Genomic DNA, 21631 nt, shown 5'->3' with positions numbered 1-21631 from the left:
GTGTGTGTGTGTGTGTGTGTGTGTGTGTGTGTGTGTGTGTGTGTGTGTGAGAGAGTGAGTGTGAGAGAGTGTGAGTGAGTGAGTGAGTGTGAGAGAGTGTGAGAGAGTGTGAGAGAGTGTGAGAGAGTGTGAGTGAGAGAGTGTGAGAGAGTGTGAGAGAGTGTGAGAGTGAGTGAGTGAGTGTGAGTGTGTGTGTGTGTGTGTGTGTGTGTGTGTGTGTGTGTGTGTGTGTGTGTGTGTGTGTGTGTGTGTGTGTGTGTGTGTGTGTGTGTGTGTGTGTGTGTGTGTGTGTGTGTGTGTGTGTGTGTGTGTGTGTGTGTGTGTGTGTGTGTGTGTGTGTGTGTGTGTGTGTGTGTGTGTGTGTGTGTGTGTGTGTGTGTGTGTGTGTGTGTGTGTGTGTGTGTGTGTGTGTGTGTGTGTGTGTGTGTGTGTGAGAGAGTGTGTGTGTGAGAGAGTGTGTGTGAGAGAGTGTGTGTGTGAGAGAGTGTGAGAGTGTGAGAGTGTGTGAGTGTGTGAGTGTGTGAGTGTGTGAGTGTGTGAGTGTGTGAGTGTGTGTGTGTGTGTGTGTGTGTGTGTGTGTGTGTGTGTGTGTGTGAGTGAGTGTGTGAGTGTGTGAGTGAGTGTGTGAGTCAGTGAGTGAGTGAGTGAGTGTGTGTGTGAGCGAGTGTGCGAGTGAGCGAGTGAGTGTGTGTTTCATCACATTACTACTGTAAATGCAGTTGCTTAAGGAAGTTGCTAAAAAGTTTTTTTAAATTTTTATTTAGCCAGATCTGAAAAAAATGTAACTGGTGTGAACTGCAAGAGGCACTACACTTTTTCCGTAAGTTGAATATGGAAGGCGGTCTGGTGGAAGCTAGATAATTAACTTTTTTAAATATGGATATTTTTCTTACACAAACGCATCGCTTCGCTTCGCTTCAGAGCGTCTTTATTAACCCCCCGGAGCCGTGTGGAGCAGTTTATATGATGGATACATGCACTTTTATGGACTTCAAAAACCTCAATTCACTGCCGTTATAAAGCTTGGAAGAGCCAGGACTTTTTTAATATAACTCCGATTGTAAGAATGTCATATACACCTAGGATGACTTGATTTTCTCTTTGGACCAAGGAAATCCGTGGCTCAAAAGCCCTTGAATGTTGGTTTTTCTGTTTTACATTTACTCAAAATTTGGTAAAACGATGCACTGCAAAATTACGTTTTTGCATGTACAAAATAGCTTAAAAATATCCTGTTGCGCTACAGATTTGTGGCACACAAAGAGAGCGCCTGGAGAATCGGCCATTTCTACAGTCCAGAATGGTGAATTCTGCTCTCGTGTAATACAACTGAGAGTCACTGCCGTTCATTACTCTGTCTGTGCGTCTCGCTTCCTCTGCTCTCATTATGTGTCTCCCGCTCTCATGTTGTTCTTTCCTCTGAATTATAAAGTCATAAATGCTGTTGGAGCGAGGGCTGTCTGTGTTTCTATATGTGGTGGCTCTCACACCGGTCTGTTGCCAGGCAGAAACTATGCGGCAGTCTCTGTCATTTCCTCACTGGTGTTCATTCTCTTCTGCGTACCCCATTCACTATCTGTGTATAAGAAACAGTGAGGAAATGTGGCTGCAATATACAAGCCTACATACTTGCATTTATTATAACATCTTCTCATTCTCATTCTCTGTAATAATCTTTCATGAGCTGCTGCTTCTCTCTGGTCTCAAATACAAAAATGTCTTCATTTGTTTGAAGAGCTAGCCTGTTTTGTAAGGTTATATTTGTTTTGTAATGTCGAACAGCTTTTATTACTTCCGTTTACTTTTACCATGGCACCTACACGGTAAAAACATCTCTTTTTTTTTTTAAAGTCTAAACTTAATTTACTATTTATCCAATTGATCCAATGTGTTTCAATGGGCAAAATAAAAAAAACTCAACTTTTGGAAGCAAGTAAAACTCAATGCAAAAAAAAAGTCAAAATAAAGTCAAGATTTATTTTTCAGTGGGGTTTGTCAAAATATCATTGCGTATTTACTACTGTAAAACCATAATTTGAACTTTCCACTAATATGGTAAAAAAAAAAAAAACTCTTTGTTTTCGTCGTAAGTAACAGGGATGAGTTAGTTAATGTCAATCAATTCAGTCAACACTACAATTTGTGTAAAAATCAAATAAATGGAATGAAAGGATCTTCATTTACTATAATGTTACTTTTTGAGTCACAATTTTATGGAATGTTTAATTTTTTTGTAACTTTAAAAAAAAATTTGTTTAAAGTAAGAGATAAACAAAGATAAAAAGGAAAAAAATAACATATAGCATAAAATACAATTACACACACACATATACATACTTATCAATATTTTCAGGACTGATGAATAGAAAGTTCAATGAACCACATTTATTAAAGTATTTAATTAAATAGAAAACTTTTGTAACATCTAAAATGTCTTCACTGTCACAATTTAATGCATCTTTGATAAATAAAAGTTTTGATTTCTCTCTTTTTTAATCTTATGTTTGAATGGTATCGTGGTTTCAACACACATTTTAAGTAGCACAGCTGTTTTCAACACTAATAATCATAAATGTTTCTTGAGCATCAAATCAGCATATTAGAGTGATTTCTGAAGGATCGTGTGACACTGAAGACTGGAGTTTGATCACAGGAATAAATTACATATTAAAATATATTCACATAGAAAACAGCTGTTTTACATGGAATAATATTTAACTGTTTTTAATGCAGCCTTGACTTTTAAAAAAAAATATTGCAAAATAATATTGCAATGTTTCCAGACTTTTGACAGGTACTTTATATATATATATATATATATATATATATATATATATATATATATATATATATATATATATATATATATATATATATATATATATATATATATATATATATATTAGTGCTGGGGGAAAATTCATCGCATACTAAATAAAAGTTTGTGTTTACATAATATATGTGTGTGCTGTGTATAATTATTATGTATATATAAATACACACACACATGCATGTATATATTTAACAAAATTATGTAATATTTTTTATTAACCAAAATTATTTATATACAAGATAAATTATATATACAGTATATACATGCCAATATTTCTTAAATATATACATGCATGGGTGTGTATTTATATATATACATTATAATTATACACAGTACACACACATATACATTATGTAAACACAAACTTTTATTTTGGATGTGATTAATCATGATACATTTTTCCCCAGCACTAAAATGTCCCATTTTAAATGCTGGAAAGTCGGGGTTACTAAGTTTTTGAGAACTGAATATTGAATCTTAAACTTTTTGCTAATTGAAAACCGTTAATTATATTAAATATTTTGTCACCGATTTTTTTGAATGGCAGATTTCAAAATTACGACTAGCTATTTTTCATGCAATGGCAATTTTAGACTTAATATTTTATAGTTAAATATGGAAGTGTTTTGCCTAAAATTTTTGTTTTGAATCTCTAAATCAAACATTTTAATTAATAGTATTGTTAAAGTAAATTACACCTCTATCTGAATGTCACTACAAAATATGTATAAATAATAATCATTTAAGACAACAACAAATTACCTGGGGCCGGTTGCATAAACCTTTAAGACTAGTCTTACACGTTAGACATACATTTTTTTCTTTAAGACTGTTCATAATTTTTTTTAATCAGTTACATAAAAACATAGAGTGGCCTAATTTGATACGAAAAGTAAGACTGAATGCCACTTGCCTAACTGCTAGTGGCTCATACTAGATCTTAAGACACTGTCTTAACATAATGGCTTAGTTTATGCAACTGGCCCCTGGTCTGTATGACAGTCACGAGTGTGTTTAGTTTTTAATTAAAACAGAGATGCGTGACGCAGAACGATCTTGATTACAAGTTTTCAACTAGTGTCCACGTCCTCACAGAACTCATAATTACAACTTGTAAGCTGGGAATTTTCAGAGAGCTCCTACTTGTACCACCTGACCACTGCAGGTTCATGTTGGTAGTGTTGCCATAGAAGCGCATCAAAGCAGCAGGGAACAGGTGTGTAACTAATCAGAAACCATGGAAACAAACTATGAACTAGAACTCAGGCAAGACAGGGAAAACCATGACAAAGAGACTGTATGATGGTGACTGTGACTGTCTGTCAGTGAAAGGTTGCCAGATGCCAGTAATCCTGAAGCATGTGACGGGCGTGGTTCAATCATAACACAATAGAGGAAACAAGATCCTGCGGTAGTTTCTCTTTGTGTCAGTGGAGCTGCGGGGGAAACCCAGGAAACATTAGCACTCGTGCATGACAACTCGCACACTCTGATTAAACGCCATTCAGCCAGTGGACTGTGCTTTGTTCCTTTAGAAAATGTGATATGAGTGTTGTCTCGTTGCACGCCTGTTTTGGAAACGTTTGTTCAGCATAACAGAGCATTTGTGGCACATTTTTACATGTCGAAGTGCAAAGAGTGCAGATTTTACAGGATTTGACCTTTTTAGAGTTTGGTAGCCCGTGGTTTTCTGGGAAAAAAAGGGGAAATGGTGTAAAAGGTTATTTGTTTTAAAAAAATGTTCTGTGAGCGTTTGTGGGATTTGTCTCTCAATGCTTTCACTAAAGTTTGTTTCGAAGGCCTCTAAATGATCAACATGAACTTTACTGATAAACCTGTCGCACACAATCCACTACAGTCCTTCTGTCCTCTGATTGATAGTTTCAGCAAGTAAAATATATTTATATAATTAAGTAAGATCTTAAACAAAAATGTGGTGTAAACATTATTGGGGTTCATGTGTCTTTTTGCTGTGAAATCTTTGATTGAATGCTTTTTCAAAAGTAAACATAAGAATAACTTTGATGTTGTTAGTAATATTTCAACTGGACTGAAGCAACTGAGGTTTACATGATTATCCAGATATCATTTTAGTTGAAAAATCATGAGTATCATATATGATCATCAGGCTTTCGAAGAAGGTTTAATTGTTCATCTGTCAATCATCATTGTATTGCATTGCGTTATATGTTTTAAAACTACAGCGCTTTGATCATAAAACGAAGCATTTAAATTAGTGCTGCCAAACGATTAATCGTGATTAATCGCATCCAAAATAAAAGTTTGAGTTTGCATCATATACGTAAAAGTTGTTATTTATATATAAAAAAATCATATTTATATATAATATAAATTATATACATACAGTATATACATGCAATTATTTATTTAATATATACATGAATGTGTGTGTATTCAAATATACATAATAATTATACACAGTACACACACATATATTATGTCAATTCAACTTTTATCGAACTTTTATTTTGGATGCGATTAATCATTCGACAGCCCTAAATTAAATATCATCTTACTAAGACATATTATTGATATTTGATATTTTATTGATATTTATGTGCAGTTTATGTCAGTATCTGTTATACTGTTATAAAGATCTCATTGATTTACATTACAAGCATCAGAAGTTCGGCTCCAAATTTGGCCTCTGGATAAATTTGAGGTGTTTTTTCCTCCTTGAGTATGAGCTACATGTTCTCACCATATCATTATATGAGCCTCGTCTATCAAATATGATATGAAACATAAAACACATGCTTTTATGTTTACACAAGAACTACATACCCTCTTGGTGGCCGCTATGTTGAAATCACATGACCTTACCTTGGTAACCCCCCATTATCAAACACTTCCTGTTGGGTTCATTATGGGTAACAAATACACCTGTGAATAGACTATAACAAAATCTCCCTTTTGATTATTATTATTATTATTTAAAAATGAAGGGAAAGAAAAAAGGAAAATATGGTCAAGAACCGAATACCCTAAAACACTCCTGATGGCATTTTGATGTAGTTTTTTAATGTTTGTTTTTATGTGTTTTGTATAGTCTTTGTAAGTATATAATTTGCTCTTGCAAAAAAATTGTATTCCTTAAAAACAACAACAAAAAATGCTGAATTAGAGCCACCAAATTATTAACAATAACGGCACATTTTATCAGTTCTGTTTCTTCCTATGGTGACAGAGGAGGTAGAAATGTTTTAAATAATATCCCGTCTTTCTGTCCCAACAGTGGAGTCTCGTGTGTGACTCTGCCTGGATCGTTCACATTGCCAAGTTTTCCCTGTTGGTGGGCTCCATCTTTGGATACTTGGTGTTGGGAGTTCTGGCAGATTGGTGAGTATGTCTAAAAATGTTCTTACTTTCACATAATTTTGAATCAAATCTAATTTAATTTAGGATGCATTACAGTAAGGTTGCACTTTATTTTACAGTACGTGAACTTACGTGTACTTCCCTAAGACAGTTCTGGGTAATATAAGGTAACTATATGGGTTAATGTTAGGTTTAGGGTAGGTTCAGGGCTAGTACCTAGTTATTACCCAGTTATTGTAATTACTATAATAAGTGCATAGTATGTACAAGCAGAAAAGGACTGTAAAATAAGTTCTGTAAAATTGCTACCAAGTGTAACTTTTCTTCATTATAACACTGTGTCTTCACCAAACGTGATCTAGGTGGATAAAGACTTACTTAAATAATTACTCAAGTAGAAGTACAAATTATAATGTAAATAATTGCTTGAGTATGAGTAAAGTATTCAATTAAAAGCAGTAGCGAGTTTCTAGTTACTTCAGATGTCCAAAAACCAAGTTAATGTCCAAATTTTTGGTATATTAAGTGGTTTGTGTATGTTTACTGTTTGATAGTCTTTTATGAAATGTAGTACAGAATTGTTTACTAGCTGTACAACCTTCAGCCATATGTGGAAGAGATGCAAAGTGTTGGGAGTGACAACCATATTTAAATGCAGGAATGGACAGGAAAATAGGTAAATAAAATAGTTAGCTAAATAGTTTCAATATTTGATTTACAATATTTTTTTTTTATTTTCTGAAAAATATATATTTTCCAATATTTTATGTATTATTCTATATAGCTGTGGTATTGAAACTGGTACTGAGAACTACTTGAGCTCATATTAATGAACTGATTTTATATTTATTTTGATTTAATATACTGACACACATGACACACTTTCCCATGCGGACTACCTTGTATTTTTGCAATATATTTGATTTTGTCCCAAGCCATGTTAAGTTGAGGAAGACAAATCAATAACTACAAAAGGCAATGTTTGTTTTATAGACTGTTCACAATTTAAAAAAAGGAAGTAAATGTAGCTGCAAGCAGCAATTAAGGGGCCAAGCACAAAGAACACAATAAGTTGTGCAAGCATGGCTGGAAGCTTCTGAGCAACTGCAACAATGAGCAATTCAAGACATATTAAGATTTTAGGCAAAATGGCTGAAAAATCTTAAATAGTCAATTAACAATTACCCTTGCACACCTGCAGATAATGGATAGGTGTGTAGGAGAAAAGACCAAAAAAGTCAAAAACCCAAAACAAAAGAAAGTCCGGCACACATCTACTCGCAAAAGTATCACAATGTATTTATTTACCGCAACGTTTTGGTCCAATGACCTTCACCAGGCATAAACAATAACAGTAATCAACAGAATCAACATAATTAAACAGAATCACTAGCAATATGATTTATTTTGACCAATAGGTGGCGCTGTGACTAAATTGATGTGGTGTGGTCAGAGTCAGGTGACAATGACATACACAAAGTTTGGTGCCAATATGCCAAAGCATAAAATGATAATGGTTTTGTCTATCAACACAAAATCCATACATTTTTGTGGGCACGTTCTGTAGATGATCTGACTTGAATTTGGTGAAAATTGAACCAGCGTTCTAGGAGGAGTTCGGAAAAAGTAGGTTTTTAAATTCAATCAAAATTGTGTGCAGACTATGGCAAACTTGGTATCTATGTTCTCGACATTACCCAAGGAATATATTAAGACCAGGTTTATTACAATAGGCAAAACTAATCAAAAGCTATTAGCATTTTTTGAAATCGTTTGGTAATTTTTGTCCACAAGGTGGCATTGTCTCAACTTTTTGATTACCTCCAGAGCATGGTTCAGAGTTTCATAACGGTATGTTAATGTGTTTGTAAAATATAGCATTTTATGACAAAATTAAAAATGGCCGACATCCAAAGTGGCTGATATGGGAAAATTGGGTATTGTTCAAGTCGGCATTCTGCACAGAATCTAAAGAGACCCATTTTAATTGTTGGCCACACCATTCAGAGTTTATTAGCAAAAAAATTTTTTATATATGTCTCCTAACCACTAGGTGGCACTGTGCCAAAACTGCAGATATCCTCAGGTCATAGATGTCATATCACACACCAAGTTTGGTCAGAATACAATAAGGCACTAACGTTCATTTTGGCGTGCTCTTCTGCGAATTCGTTTGTGCATTATTCGAGAATGGTTTGACTAATCATCTTGAATTCCATTACTTTTTGTCGGCAAGGTCTGAAGATGATCTGGTTTAATTTTCGTGACAATCTAGGAGATCGAAAAATTACGGAAAATGTTTCAATTTCACGATGGAAAAAGACGTCTTGAGCAAAGGAATCAGATATTTTTCTAGCCCTTGAAGTTCAAAAGTTATTAGCATAAATGTGAGTGCACATTTGGCGCTAGAGGGATTGAGTTCGAGACTCAAACCTTCAACGTTTCAACGCACCTTTTGCTTGGCCCCTAATGAAACTTAAAACTTACCCTCAGAAACGGCTTCGTCTTTGCATAGAGTATACGCCCATTAAGCGATATTATATTGCAAATCTCACCTGGGTGATTGTTTATATCATAGCCAAATGTAAAATATCATATTGACCAGCTCTAAACTGCTCAATGTGGTCTAGAAGGCAATATTGGGAACATCAACATTATGAGTTTCACTCTTTCAGATTCAGCAATTAAATATGTTTGTCAATCCAGAATATAACATTAGCACAACACCAGGGTGAAAAAAATCGTTTTTGAGTGACATCACCCCAATGATGTTTGCTTGCTTTTGAACAATAAACAATGCCAAATGTCATATGATATCTAATATAAATCCTGGCTCCTGAAGCAAAACCACTAGTATAGACCATTCTGTAAATTGCCCTACAAAGCCGCCGAGCAGCTTTTTGATGAAATGGTTAATTTTTTCCCCTTGTTTCTCAGGTTTGGGAGGCACCCGGTCCTGATCCTGTCCGTCTTCTTCATGTTAGTTTTCGGCATGACGGTGGCCTTCTCTGTCAATGTCCCAATGTTCAGCACCCTGCGCTTCTTTGAGGGCTTTTGCTTGGCAGGAATCACACTGTCCCTCTACGCACTGAGTGAGTTCTCTCTGTAATTCAACACCCACTCTTAGATTAAATGGCTTTATTAAGAGCTGTGGTCCAGAAGACTACATCATTCTTCATTTTTGTGTAATATTCATGAAGTGTTCATTTTCAAGGGAATACATTAAGAGGGCATTGCTTACAATTGCAAAACAGATCAAAAATACATACATACATTCACTTTAAATATGCACATATTGCACTATACACCGATCAGGCATAACATTATGACAGGTGAAGTGAATAACACTGATTATCTCTTCATCACAGCACCTGTTAGTGGATGGGATATATTAGGCAGCAAGTGAACATTTTGACCTAAAAGTTGATGTGTTACAAGCAGGAAAAATGCAAGTTTGACAAGGGCCAAATTGTGATGGCTTGACGACTGGGTCAGAGCATCTCCAAAACTGCAGCTCTTGTGGGGTGTTCCCGGTCTGCAATAGTCAGTAAGCGATCAAAAGTGGTCCAAGGAAGGAACAATTGTGAACAGTCGACAGGGTCATGGGCGGCTAAGGCTCATTGATGCACGTAGGGAGCGAAGGTTTGGCCTGTTTGGTCCGATCAAACAGACGAGCTACTGTTGCTCAATTTGCTCAAGAAGTTATTGCTTGTTCTGATAGAAAGGTGTCAGAATACACAGTGCATCACAATTTGTTGCGTATGGGGCTGCATAGCCACAATAGGAATGTTATGCCTGATCGGTGTGCATTATCTGTACATTAACAGACAGAATGCTATTGAGATATGGATACAGTTCATATTTATAACATTTAGCATTACAACACAGTTCTCTCCGTGATGCAGTGATCACTCTTTATCTTTCTACTGCAGCTGTAAGTGTGACAAAGTATGCAGTCTTCTTCGTAATGTGGGCCCTGTTTAGGAGCCACGGAAAAGGTTCAGGGTGTTTAAGTGTACTAAACATTGGGCGCGTGGATGGAGAAAGAGAAGTGCTGTAACGCAGCATTTCATCCAAATGATGAAAGTCACATGATCAGGCTCAAATGATTGGATTTTATGCCGATTTTCATTCCTTCATCAACTGCTCTAGAGGAAAGGCAAAGGATTTTATTTTCTTACTGGACTGTGATGGACTTCTAACTCACTGAGTTACTCAACAAATATGCTATGGCTAACCATTTTGTGTTTAAAATATTTCTTTTTTAATATTAGTTAGTTCTAACGTAGCAGTGAATTTTAAGTAAATATGTTGTTTGTTTGGCTTTTGGCCTTATAGATTTCTTTGTTCTAGACTGTTTTTAGTCAACAACTAACTCAATATATATGATTTGTGCCTCTCACACAAAGGTTAACTGCGGTCTCTCTACTATATTGTACTGTCTTTTCAGTTCGTTATATTCATTCAGATGGATTACCCAAAGACTAAAGGTGACCTTCTGCATGCTTAATAGTGAAGACGTTTTCTGATGAGTTATAATCCTCTTTAGATGAACACTGTTGTTGCAGTGGCCCTTGCAGTAATAGGGTTTGCCACCAATGCCTCACCTGACTGTCTGATGGCCTTCTGCATGCTTTGGCTCTATGCTGTAAAAGTGGGTACGGTGGCCTCTCATTTTACTTGTCATAGTAATTTGCTCGACTCCTTCTACCTTGAAAAGACTTCCCAGCACTCTCAAAATAGACCTGGACTTTTGGTGTGCATCAGTCGTTTTCAAAGTTTAAAGGGCTGCTTTATTATTCACAATGGGTGCTAATGGGATTTTACAATAAAAAAGGGTGTAGAAACAATCTTTCACATTTTAGAACACACAATACAATATTTGTGTAGGACGTTTCAATGCAACAGAAAGGACCAGGGACTACCAAAGTCCAAAAAGCACAACAAAGCATCATAGCAGTCCATATGACTTATCTCTAGAATTTGAAAAAAGTCTTCTGAAGTCATAGATCGCTTTGTTATGAGCTCAGCAGACCCTAATTTGCCTTTTGCTGATAATCACCTTCTGGCAGCACTCAAATATTATTATTATTCAAACTTGTTGGGTGAAGGGGGAATTGATGTTGCTATGCAAATTTCTATCCTGATAAGTCCCACCCTTGAGCCTGATGCCACTGGCATGATATAGATGAAAAAAAGTCTGTGGTGAAACAGCAAAAAAAACCTGTTTCTCTCAACAGCACTTGCTAATATTTGTTAGTAAAAAAAAGTTGAATGTGCAGAGTTGGCTGTTATCCACTAACATTCTCATTAATCTAAGTGACGGTATAAGAAGTGTTTGCTGCCATATTTGCAATTAGCCAATAACCTGAGCTTTAAATGCCATGTGACTAATTACTCAGGACAATTGCATCCTGACAAAGCTGATGGGCTGGTGGAAACTAAAGTGTGCGCACTTTTCCAAGCGCTTCCCTATTGACTGTGCTGAGCTGTGGTGTCAAACATAAGCACAAACACAAACATGAAAATGAACATAAACATATATTTATGTTTCTTAATGTTCACTATTACAATTCATGGAAAGATGATACAATTACACTTAATAAAATGTATACTTAAAGTGCCCCTATTATGCTATTTTAAAGGTTGCTAATTTTGTTTTGGAGTCTCCTACAACAGGTTTACATGCATCAAAGTAAAAAAAAAAAAAAAAAACACTTGAATTTTCTCATAATATCCACTGCAGCATCAGTTCTTTTCTCAGTGTCTGAAAGGGTTCGATAAAGGATTCAGTCTCTCTAAACCCTGCCTTTTAGAGAGCTTATTCTGCTCTGATTGGTCAGATGGCCCAGTATGTTGTGATTGTCTACTCTGCTCTGATTTGTCAGATGGCTCAGTCTGTTGTGATTGGTCTACTCTCCTCTGATTGGTCAGATGGCTCAGTCTGTTGTGATTTGGTCTAGGGCTGGGCGATATATCGCATGACATTGTTAGGCGCATCTCGTCAGTAAAGCCGGTTCCTTGATTAGTAGTAAATCGCCTCACCTGCTTTCAGATAGAGCGGCATTTACTACACAGAGCCGTAGTTCACTGACAAGCTGAGGCATATCGCATTAATTATCACGGACGTATCGCCTGCGATAATTAATGCGATATGGCTCAGCTTGTCAGTGAACTACGGCTCTGTGTAGTAAATGCCGCTCTATCTGAAAGCAGGTGATGGCGATTTACTACTAATCAAGGAACCGGCTTTACTGACGAGATGCGCCTAACAATGTCATGCGATATATCGCCCAGCCCTAATTTGGTCTACTCTGCTCTGATTTGTCAGATGGCCCAGTCTGCTGTGATTGGTCTACTTTGTTCTGATTGGTCAGATGGCCCAGTCTGTTGTGATTGGTCTACTTTGTTCTGATTGGTCAGATGGCCCAGTCCGCTTACAGCTCATTTCGGAAACCAAACACCCATTTTGAATTTCAGTTCCATATCTCCTTCAGCACAACATGAACAACATGAACCAAACTCGTCCAGTCTCAGCTACAACTACAGTGTTTGAGGGCCAAACTAGATGTTGTTCTCACTCAGCCAATGAAAACCATAGGTTGGCATTGTGCAAATTTGTTACAAATCCTACAGTACGTAGATTTGTGAATGAAGTAAGACTGGAATTACTGATGTAAGCCGTTTCAAACATTTTGTCATTACGATTATCTTCTTGATCTCTAAATGAGGGTATCAATACCTTTGCAATGTTTGGTTCACTGTATTAATATTGGAAAACCTGTGATGAGCAAGCAGTCATTTGGGTTATTTGATAATGTTGGCCAATAGCAGTCTTATTTTCCTGAAGTAATTTGCCGAAATCAAGCATTAACAGTTAAAGGCGAGCACTAGCCAATGGAATTACTGCATTTACATGAGAATGGGTAGCATTGCCAAAGCAACCTGCTTGCAGAGGCTTCTGCTTGGTCTTAAAGACTTTTTTTTGTGTGAATATTATTATGTTTGCAAATCAAGACAATTATTTGTCAAAAAAGAACAATAAATTACCACTGAACAGCTAACAACACAAAAAGCAGAGAAGTCTGTAGACTGAGAGCAGCTCAACAGGAACAGAAAAGAACAGAAACTAGGCAAGAACTAGACTAGACAGGTCTAGATAGCTAATCTACATCTACAGAATCCAACAGGAACAATACAAGACTGACTAGATAAGAGTAGAGCTCTAACTGTTCAATCATAGAATGAATGTACGGACAAGAATTCTAACAGACTGACTGAAACATGACTAGGCGAGACTGACTGGAATAGGCTGGAGCCGGACCAACTTAGGGAACGATTCGCCAAATAACTGAGAACGAGATGAGAATATAAAGGAGAGAGAACAAGGACAGGTGAAAATAATTAAGGTCAGTGCAGCCGTGAATCAACTCAACAAAGGAGACTGGGTTTTGTGGCACACAGGGTGTCAATCTATCCTGGACAACAACATGTTCTGTATTTTCACTCCACTATGAAATAATGGTGCACTGCCTAAATATTTAATCAGTCAAAAAGACATGCCTTGGTAACCTTCCCTACCATCGATAACTTATTTTTTTATTCATAACAACGCCTTGTAATAATAGGGTTTTTTATTTGCCAGAGGATTTTTGTGCCAAAAACTTTAAAATAATTGTAAAAATTATAATTTTCATCCTCATTTTCACTTTCTGTTAAGAACACTGTTTCAAGGGGCATTTCATCTTCCAGAAACGCAAGTGAACATGATTGGCTACCTTCATTGCACGGTATCCACTTAACCACGTATCTATATAAATATTGCACAAGCTACACTTGCATATATTCTACAGTACTTGACTAAGCTTTCTTCATGCAATATATTAATATTCAAGTAAATATTGTTAGTCCATGTATGTACTGATTTGATTAGCTGCCCTAAGTGCCCTCTAACAATCACACACTTGGTCTTTTAATAGTGATAAATGTTGGCTTAACATTTATTACAAACACACTTATAGATTATAAATAATTATACTATGGTCTGTCTGAATACTTGATTCTGATTGGCTGGAAGATGTGCAATAAAACTGTTTAATGCACAGGTAGTACCAAGTCAGTTGAATCACAGTTCTATAATGTGCTGTTTTCATTGAAGCGCACACACATAGGCCTACGTCACTCGCACACATAGAGAGGAGATAGCGCTGCTGCACACACCTAAACATGTCCTGTCACCAGTGTTGCCAAGTCCGCGGTTTTCCCACGGAATTGGGCTACTTCAACACTGTTGCCGCGGGCTGTTTTTTATGTCCACGGGTTGAAGCTAGAGATGTTCCGATACCCTTTTTCCCTTCCCGATTCCGATACCTGGGCTCGGGGTATCGGCCAATACCGAGTACTGATCCGATACCTGGGTGTGTATCTGTATATACAGCTGTATACACTACTATCCCTGTATGAATTGCTAGAATTTTTGGTGTGCTTCAGACTTATCCCTTAATAAAACATGAACAAATACATACAGTGAACTACTGTATTCATTACAGTATTTTTATTATCTGACATGCATTTGACACTAATATTATTTATTTTTCTTAAGCGAAAAATAACTTAAAATGCAGCCACAAATCTAACACTACAAACTGAAAAAGGTATTTTAGTTGTACAATATAACTGTATAAAAAACAGTGCAACAAATAAATGTAAGAATATAAAAATATATATTAATCAGAAAATAATCTCTTTACAACAAAACAAGTGAAAAATAAGCAACCATCTAGGCATTATTATTATTATTATTAGACGTAGCTAAATCTAGTGTACAGCAGTAGCCCAATATATTCTGTCAATTTAAAATGTTTTAAACCGAACTTTTATTTTGACGGGTTGCCGTGAAAATATTTCAGTGTCTGTGTTCCTTATATGACAGTTTTCCCAAATGAAACGGTAAATTCTCATGAAGTGACAGTTTATGCGTTCGTGTCCTCATATAGTGACCATAGACTGTGAATATGGACGTAGAGAAACTGGTGGAGGTTGCCGCTTGATAGTGACACACGGCAGAGATTATAAAGACAGCGGCGGGCGAGTGTCACGCGTGTGTGTGTGTCTGTGTGTGTGTGTTCGCGGCCGCCTGCCATCCACACAGAGACGAAATACTGCTAAACAGCCAGTAAACAGCGGACATAGCCTACTGCTAACACGTTTTCATTTCTTCTTCGCTGCTCTAACCAGTGGTTACTTGTGGCAAAACAGCACAACTTCCTGTTTGCATTGCATTCTGAGCACCAAAGAAGAACGCGCAGTGGTTAGGCAAAGCTTGCGGTCATAAATAGGTCTTGTTCAAGAAAATGGTATCGGATCGGTACATGGGTTCAAGTACTCGCCGATACCGATGCCAGAATTTTTTGTGGTATCGGTGATATTTCCGATACTAGTATCGGAATCGGAACAACTCTAGTTGAAGCGACCCCAATTATGTGATATTTAGCAACCCTGCCAAAAAAACACATATTTTGCCCCCCAAATGAGATTTTTACCGGAGAAGCCCACCTGAAACATGATTGGGCTTGTTTTGGGCTAGTTTTGAGTAGCAATTGGATGGATTTTGTTGTGAAAACCTGGCAACCCTGCCTGTCACAGCCAAGGAGGCCATCCCTGAAACCTCTGCTTACCCGGTTACGGCCAAGAAGGCTGTCTGAACTTTTTCCCTATCCTTTTATGGCCAAATAGGTTGTTTCAGAACTCTCTGCCTATCTTGTCACGAATATGCAGGCCGTTTTGGAACTCTCTGAGCTCCCTGTCACGGCTAAGGAGGCCATCAGTGAACATTCAATGCTTTGCCATTGTGGCCTTCAGTTCCTTCTGTTCCACCGTGGTGGTCTCCTGCTCTGCCGTAGTGGTAACCATTTTCACCTGCTCTGCCGTGGTGGTCTTCTGCTCTGCTATGGTGGTCTCCAGTTTTGACTGATCTGCCGTGTTGGTCTCCAGTTTTCACTGCTCTGCCGTGGTGGTCTCCAGTTTCGCCTGCTCTGCCGTGGTGGTCTCCTGCTCTGCTCTGCCTTGGTGGTCTCCAGTTAGGCTTGCTCTGCCATGGTGGTCTCCAGTTTTGACTGCTCTGCCACGGTGGTCTCCAGTTATGCCTGCTCTGCCATTGTAGTCTTCAGTACCGCCTGTTCCACAGTGGTGGTTTCCTGCTCTGCCATGGTGGTCTCCAGTTTTGCTTGCTCTGCCATGGTGGTCTCCAGTTTGGATTGCTCTGCCATGGTGGTCTCCAGTTTCGTCTGCTCTGTCATGGTGGTCTAGTGCTTCACTATGGTGGTCTCCTGCTCTGCCGTGGTTGTCTCCAATTACGCCTGCTCCACCATGGTGGTCTCCTGCTCTGCCGGGGTGGTCTTCTGTGTCATGGTGGTCTCCTGTTCTGCTGTGGTGGTCTGCTCTGCCGTGGTGGTCTCCAGTTTTGTTTGCTCTAGCATGGTGGCCTCCAGTTTGGATTGCTCTGCCGTGGTGGTCTTCTGCTCTGCCATGGTGGTCTCCAGTTTCGCCTGCTCTGCCGTGGTGGTCTCCAGTTTCGCCTGCTCTGCCGTGGTGGTCTTCTGCTCTGCCATGGTGGTCTCCAGTTTCGCCTGCTCTGCCGTGGTGGTCTCCAGTTTCGCCTGCTCTGCCGTGGTGGTCTCCAGTTTCGCCTGCTCTGCCGTGGTGGTCTCCAGTTTTGACTGCTCTGCCGTGGTGGTCTCCAGTTTTGACTGCTCTGCCGCGGTGGTCTCCAGTTATGCCTGCTCTGCCGTTGTAGTCTTCAGTACCGCCTGTTCCACGTGGTGGTTTCCTGCTCTGCCATGGTGGTCTCCAGTTTCGTCTGCTCTGTCATGGTGGTCTCCAGTTTCGTCTGCTCTGTCATGGTGGTCTACTGCTTCACCATGGTGGTCTCCTGTTCTGCCGTGGTGGTCTCCAATTACGCCTGCTCCACCATGGTGGTCTCCTGCTCTGTCAGCGGTGGTCTGCTCTGTCATGGTGGTCTCCTGTTCTGCTGTGGTGGTCTGCTCTGTCATGGTGGTCTCCAATTACACTTGCTCCACTGTGGTGGTCTCCTGCTCTGCCGTGGGGTCTCCAATTATGCCTGCTCCACCGTGGTGGTCTCCTGCTCTGCTGCGGTGGTCTTCAGTTATGCCTGCTCCACCGTGGTGGTCCCCTGCTCTGCCGTGGTGGTCTCTAATTATGCCTGCTCCACCGTGGTGGTCTCTAGCTCCTGACAGCTTCACATTGGCTCTCTGAACTGCCAGCTCTGCCGTGGTCCTCTGCTGTGTCGGATTTGCCTTGGTACCCTGCATTGCCACAGTTTCTTTACCCATTTCCACCTCAAGAACTTGGCCCTCCACCCCTCCCCCCGTTTCACCTCTGTGCCACCACCCTCCTGGACAGTTTATTGGTTGTTGAGCTTCTGGAATATGCTCTTTAAAGGTGATAGGGTTTGTGTTATAGGAACCTCATTTTGATATTCTGTTGCCTTGATGGTTCTGTTTCACCTGTGTCTTGTTATCCTCTTGTTTGTCTGTGTATGTACACCCCTGGGTTTGAGTCTTTAGTTGTCGGTCATTGACTTTACATGTCGTTTTGTAAAGCTGTTTCGTTTCCTATTTTGGATTATTGTCTCCTGTTCCCTATTTGGATTATTATAGTCTTCCATGCTTGGATTTATGTTTCCCTGTTTGGATTTTTGTCATCATAATTTCAGTTTACCTTTATTTCAGTGTTTTGTTAATAAACTGCTGCAAATAGATCCTTGCCTCTCCACTTCCCTGCTAATCGTGACAGATGTACAAACATGAACAGACCTTCATGATTTACATATGCATGTTAACGGCATATAGAGGAAAATCGTGACAATTTCAAATCCTAGTGTTTCACAAAGAACGGAAAACCAAAACTCTCCTTTTAAACTAGGGAGTTAGCTTTGAGGTATGAAACTTACAGTATGTATTTATTGTAGGGTAACCTCTTATATGTGTAAATATCATGGGCATTTTGATTTTCCTTTTTAATGTTCTTTTTAATAGCTAAGAATTATTAAAGTGTTATGAATGTATTATGATCCATGATATCCCAGGATAACAGTATCAATCACAAATGTGATTATTCGGGGTGCTTCAGTACTAGGTTGAGGCGACTGCTAGCTGTATTTCCCACACACCAAAGAAGTGTTACATTTCTCTCATCGTTGGAATCCTTAGCTAATGAGTGTACTGATTCAATCATGTTGCTTTGTGTGCACATGATCAGAGACCTTTCAATGTACTTACAGTGTTATAAGATAATGAGATGGCATAGATAACAACACTGTGGTTAGGGTCATTATAAGGTTAGATTTGCCAAGATAGATGCTCAGTTAAATAATCATGTCCGTGCCCTTTGAAGACATCCAGAGTTCAAGGCTGGTTTTTGCTATAGTTTAACTCAGATTAAATCACATCATGTCCCTTCAGTGAAAATACCTTTAGACACAAACCTAGACTTCCAGGAAAAAGCTAAAAATTTATTCCAAAACTTGGAAATTAATGGGTCCCTCTGGGAAACATGTATTGGTTTCTGGTCTCCATGGACTTCCACAGTTGGAAGTCAATGAAGACCAGGAACTGTTTGCTTACACGCATTCTTCGAAATATATTCTTTTGTGTTCAACAGAAGAAAGAAATTCACAGGTTTACAGGTTTTAGAAAGAAACTACAGGTTTAGAACAAGTTGATGGTGAGTAAATGATGACAGACATTTTCATTTTTGGGTGAACTATCACTTTAAACCTGCTTTTTGAGTAAACAAACTGATAAATGGTCAAATCTGCAAGTGAAACATTGATATGTCCAATCCAGTGCAATGACTTTGGACTTAGTTATTTTCTTGTTAATAAATCCTTCGATGTTTGTTTTCCTGCTTTCTTGCTATCAAATCTTTAGCTCTTTTGTAATCTTAGAAAAGACGTGCAGTCAGTGTTTTGAATGCTGACTGGAGAAAAGTTCAGTTGGTGTGCTGAGATTCTGTTCTCCGGAGCTGCATCAACACCTGTTTATCTGTTACCTTTGACCCAGCCCACCAAATCTAAGGCCACCTGCACCAGGTGTAACACTCACTGTGGTTTTTCTCCTATTGCTCTCTCCCTTTTCTCTTTGTTCTCTCTTTATGAATGCTAGACACAGAAACACTGTTAAAACATTATAAATTAAAGATGGCACGAGCAAGGTATACATTTATCAGTCAAACAATCTCAACTGCATTAATAGCCCCATTCTTTGCCAGTTTGAGCTACAGGAACACTGATGAAAAGCAAATTCTGTTATTGTTTACTCGCCCTCATGTCTTTCCCTGACACAGAGAGCCGGCGGTCCTGGCAGGATGGAATGTATTTGAATATGTGACATAGTGGCATGAAGCCATGAGTGACTCATGTGACAGGGGAAGGTCATAATGTCAGCCTCGGGCCAGACAAACAACCCAGATCCCTCACGACGCCCTCTTCTGGTACACAGAAACCCAGTCGCTCTGAGCGGCATGCAGCCACAGACGCAGGGTTTGGATTAGACTCATTAGTAGCCATTATAATCAAGCCCATGCCTTGAACATCTTATTTAAATGGATCTAAAAATTAAAGGATTAAAATGGATTTAAGGGAATAAAGAAATAAGGTGAAAAGGTGAAAGAAGTTCTAGGTCTAATTGTAGTTATGAAGTAATCAATGTAAACTATTTTGCAAATACAATTTTATTGTAAAATATGCAGACATTCCCTCTTATTTGTATGTCTAATATATGATAGCATATTTTCAAATCAAAATGTCAAAGATTTCATAAAAAGATGGCCGCCGAGTGAAAGGACTTGTCTTAAAGGGACTTTGACTGAAGTGACTTCAGTTGAACAATGACACTATTGTCACTATTGAATTCTGTTTGCATCACTGAATCATAATTGTCCTGCTATCACTGTAAAGCTGCTTTGAAACAATCTGTATTGTATGAAGCGCTATAGAAATACAGGTGACTTCACAGACAGCAACAAAGTTTCGGCCACATCTGGTACATGTGGATTCCACCTTGATCTGGACCGGCACTATGTTGCTGTCTGGGTTGTGTGTGTGTGTGTGTGTGTGTGTGTGTGTGTGTGTGTGTGTGTGTGTGTGTGTGTGTGTGTGTGTGTGTGTGTGTGTGTGTGTGTGTGTGTGTGTGTGTGTGTGTGTGTGTGTGTGTGTGTGTGTGTGTGTGTGTGTGTGTGTGTGTGTGTGTGTGTGTGTGTGTGTGTGTGTGTGTGTGTGTGTGTGTGTGTGTGTGTGTGTGTGTGTGTGTGTGTGTGTGTGTGTGTGTGTGTGTGTGTGTGTGTGTGTGTGTGTGTGTGTGTGTGTGTTTGTATGAGAGATGGCGTGCTTTGCTTTCCATAGATTATAAAATGTAATTTCATGTGAAAAACATAGAGTTGTAATTTTTATCCTATTGTTTGTTATTTCTATTTGCATGTTCAGTGTGGTTGTGAGTTTTGCTTCTCTTGCTGTTGTCCACTGTATGGACCTTTGAAATAACTGAAATCATTTGGCGAAGTGATGATATGGAACTAGACTGGGTAAACACAGCCCGATCTGCCGGCAATTTGATTTCGCCCTGCATCTCAGGCTGGAAACCTGTACATATTTTTATCTTGCTTCTATTACAAATTTGCGGGGACCAATCACAAACCGGCTTATCCACCTGCCGCGCAATTGGCGGGTTTAACACAATGACGGATAGAGAAGTGATGGATCGTTGGTCTGATTTCGTTGAAGGACTATCCAATTGCGTACAGAGTCATTTAAACTATGCCCATTTATCACGCCTCTTGTGGTCTGATTGGCTGAAGGACTATCCAATTTCGTACAGAGTCAGTTGAACTATGCCAGTTGAACACGCCTCTTGTGCAGTAAAAATACAGAGCAGACTCCCCAGACTAATGTTCAGATTTAAAAGATTGAGCTTGGTCTGGTGATAACCAGACAAATATGGAACTATAATGTGGTCAATACCTGCCTGGAACTACTTTAGCCATGCGTTTACGGAAAAAAAATAACTGCACACCTAAGAATGTTCGTCAGCCAATCAGAATCAAGCATTCAACAGCCACGTAGTATAATTCTAAAATATTTAATAGGCACACTGTGTTATACAACCCCTGGAAAAATTATGGAATCACCACACTTAGAGGATGTTCACCCAGCTTTTTTACTTTATTAAAAAAAAAAAAAACTAATCACAGATATGACACAAAAAGGTTTTGCTCAATAGCTTAACATTCTGGCCTCATGAAATATACCTTAAAAAAATTCTCTTACACTTTTTTTTTTATTAATGGCTTGTCTTCTTCCAGATCAAGTAGAGGAACAAAGTATGGAATCACTCAATGTTGAGGAAAAAAAAGTGGAATTATCAACAAAAAAAACCTCAAATA

The 21631-nt window shown here is 38.6% G+C and overlaps 1 protein-coding gene across 3 annotated transcripts in view; it reads left to right on the top strand.

Moving 5' to 3' along the window:
• LOC307128198 (solute carrier family 22 member 23) overlaps positions 1-21631 on the top strand; it is a 56131-nt gene that overhangs the window by 13174 nt on the left and 21326 nt on the right. For all 3 annotated transcript variants that reach the window (XM_079819885.1, XM_079819886.1, XM_079819887.1), the window contains 2 exons: positions 6090-6193; positions 9110-9264. In XM_079819885.1, coding sequence (XP_079676011.1) covers positions 6090-6193; positions 9110-9264 — 259 coding nt within the window. The remainder of the gene's footprint in view (positions 1-6089; positions 6194-9109; positions 9265-21631) is intronic.

This window comes from Gobio gobio (genome assembly GCF_949357685.1).
Source record: "Gobio gobio genome assembly, chromosome: 6".
In the NCBI taxonomy this organism is placed as follows: domain Eukaryota; kingdom Metazoa; phylum Chordata; class Actinopteri; order Cypriniformes; family Gobionidae; genus Gobio; species Gobio gobio.
Note: the sequence above shows the minus strand (reverse complement) of the source record. Positions and strands in the feature narration are given on the sequence as shown.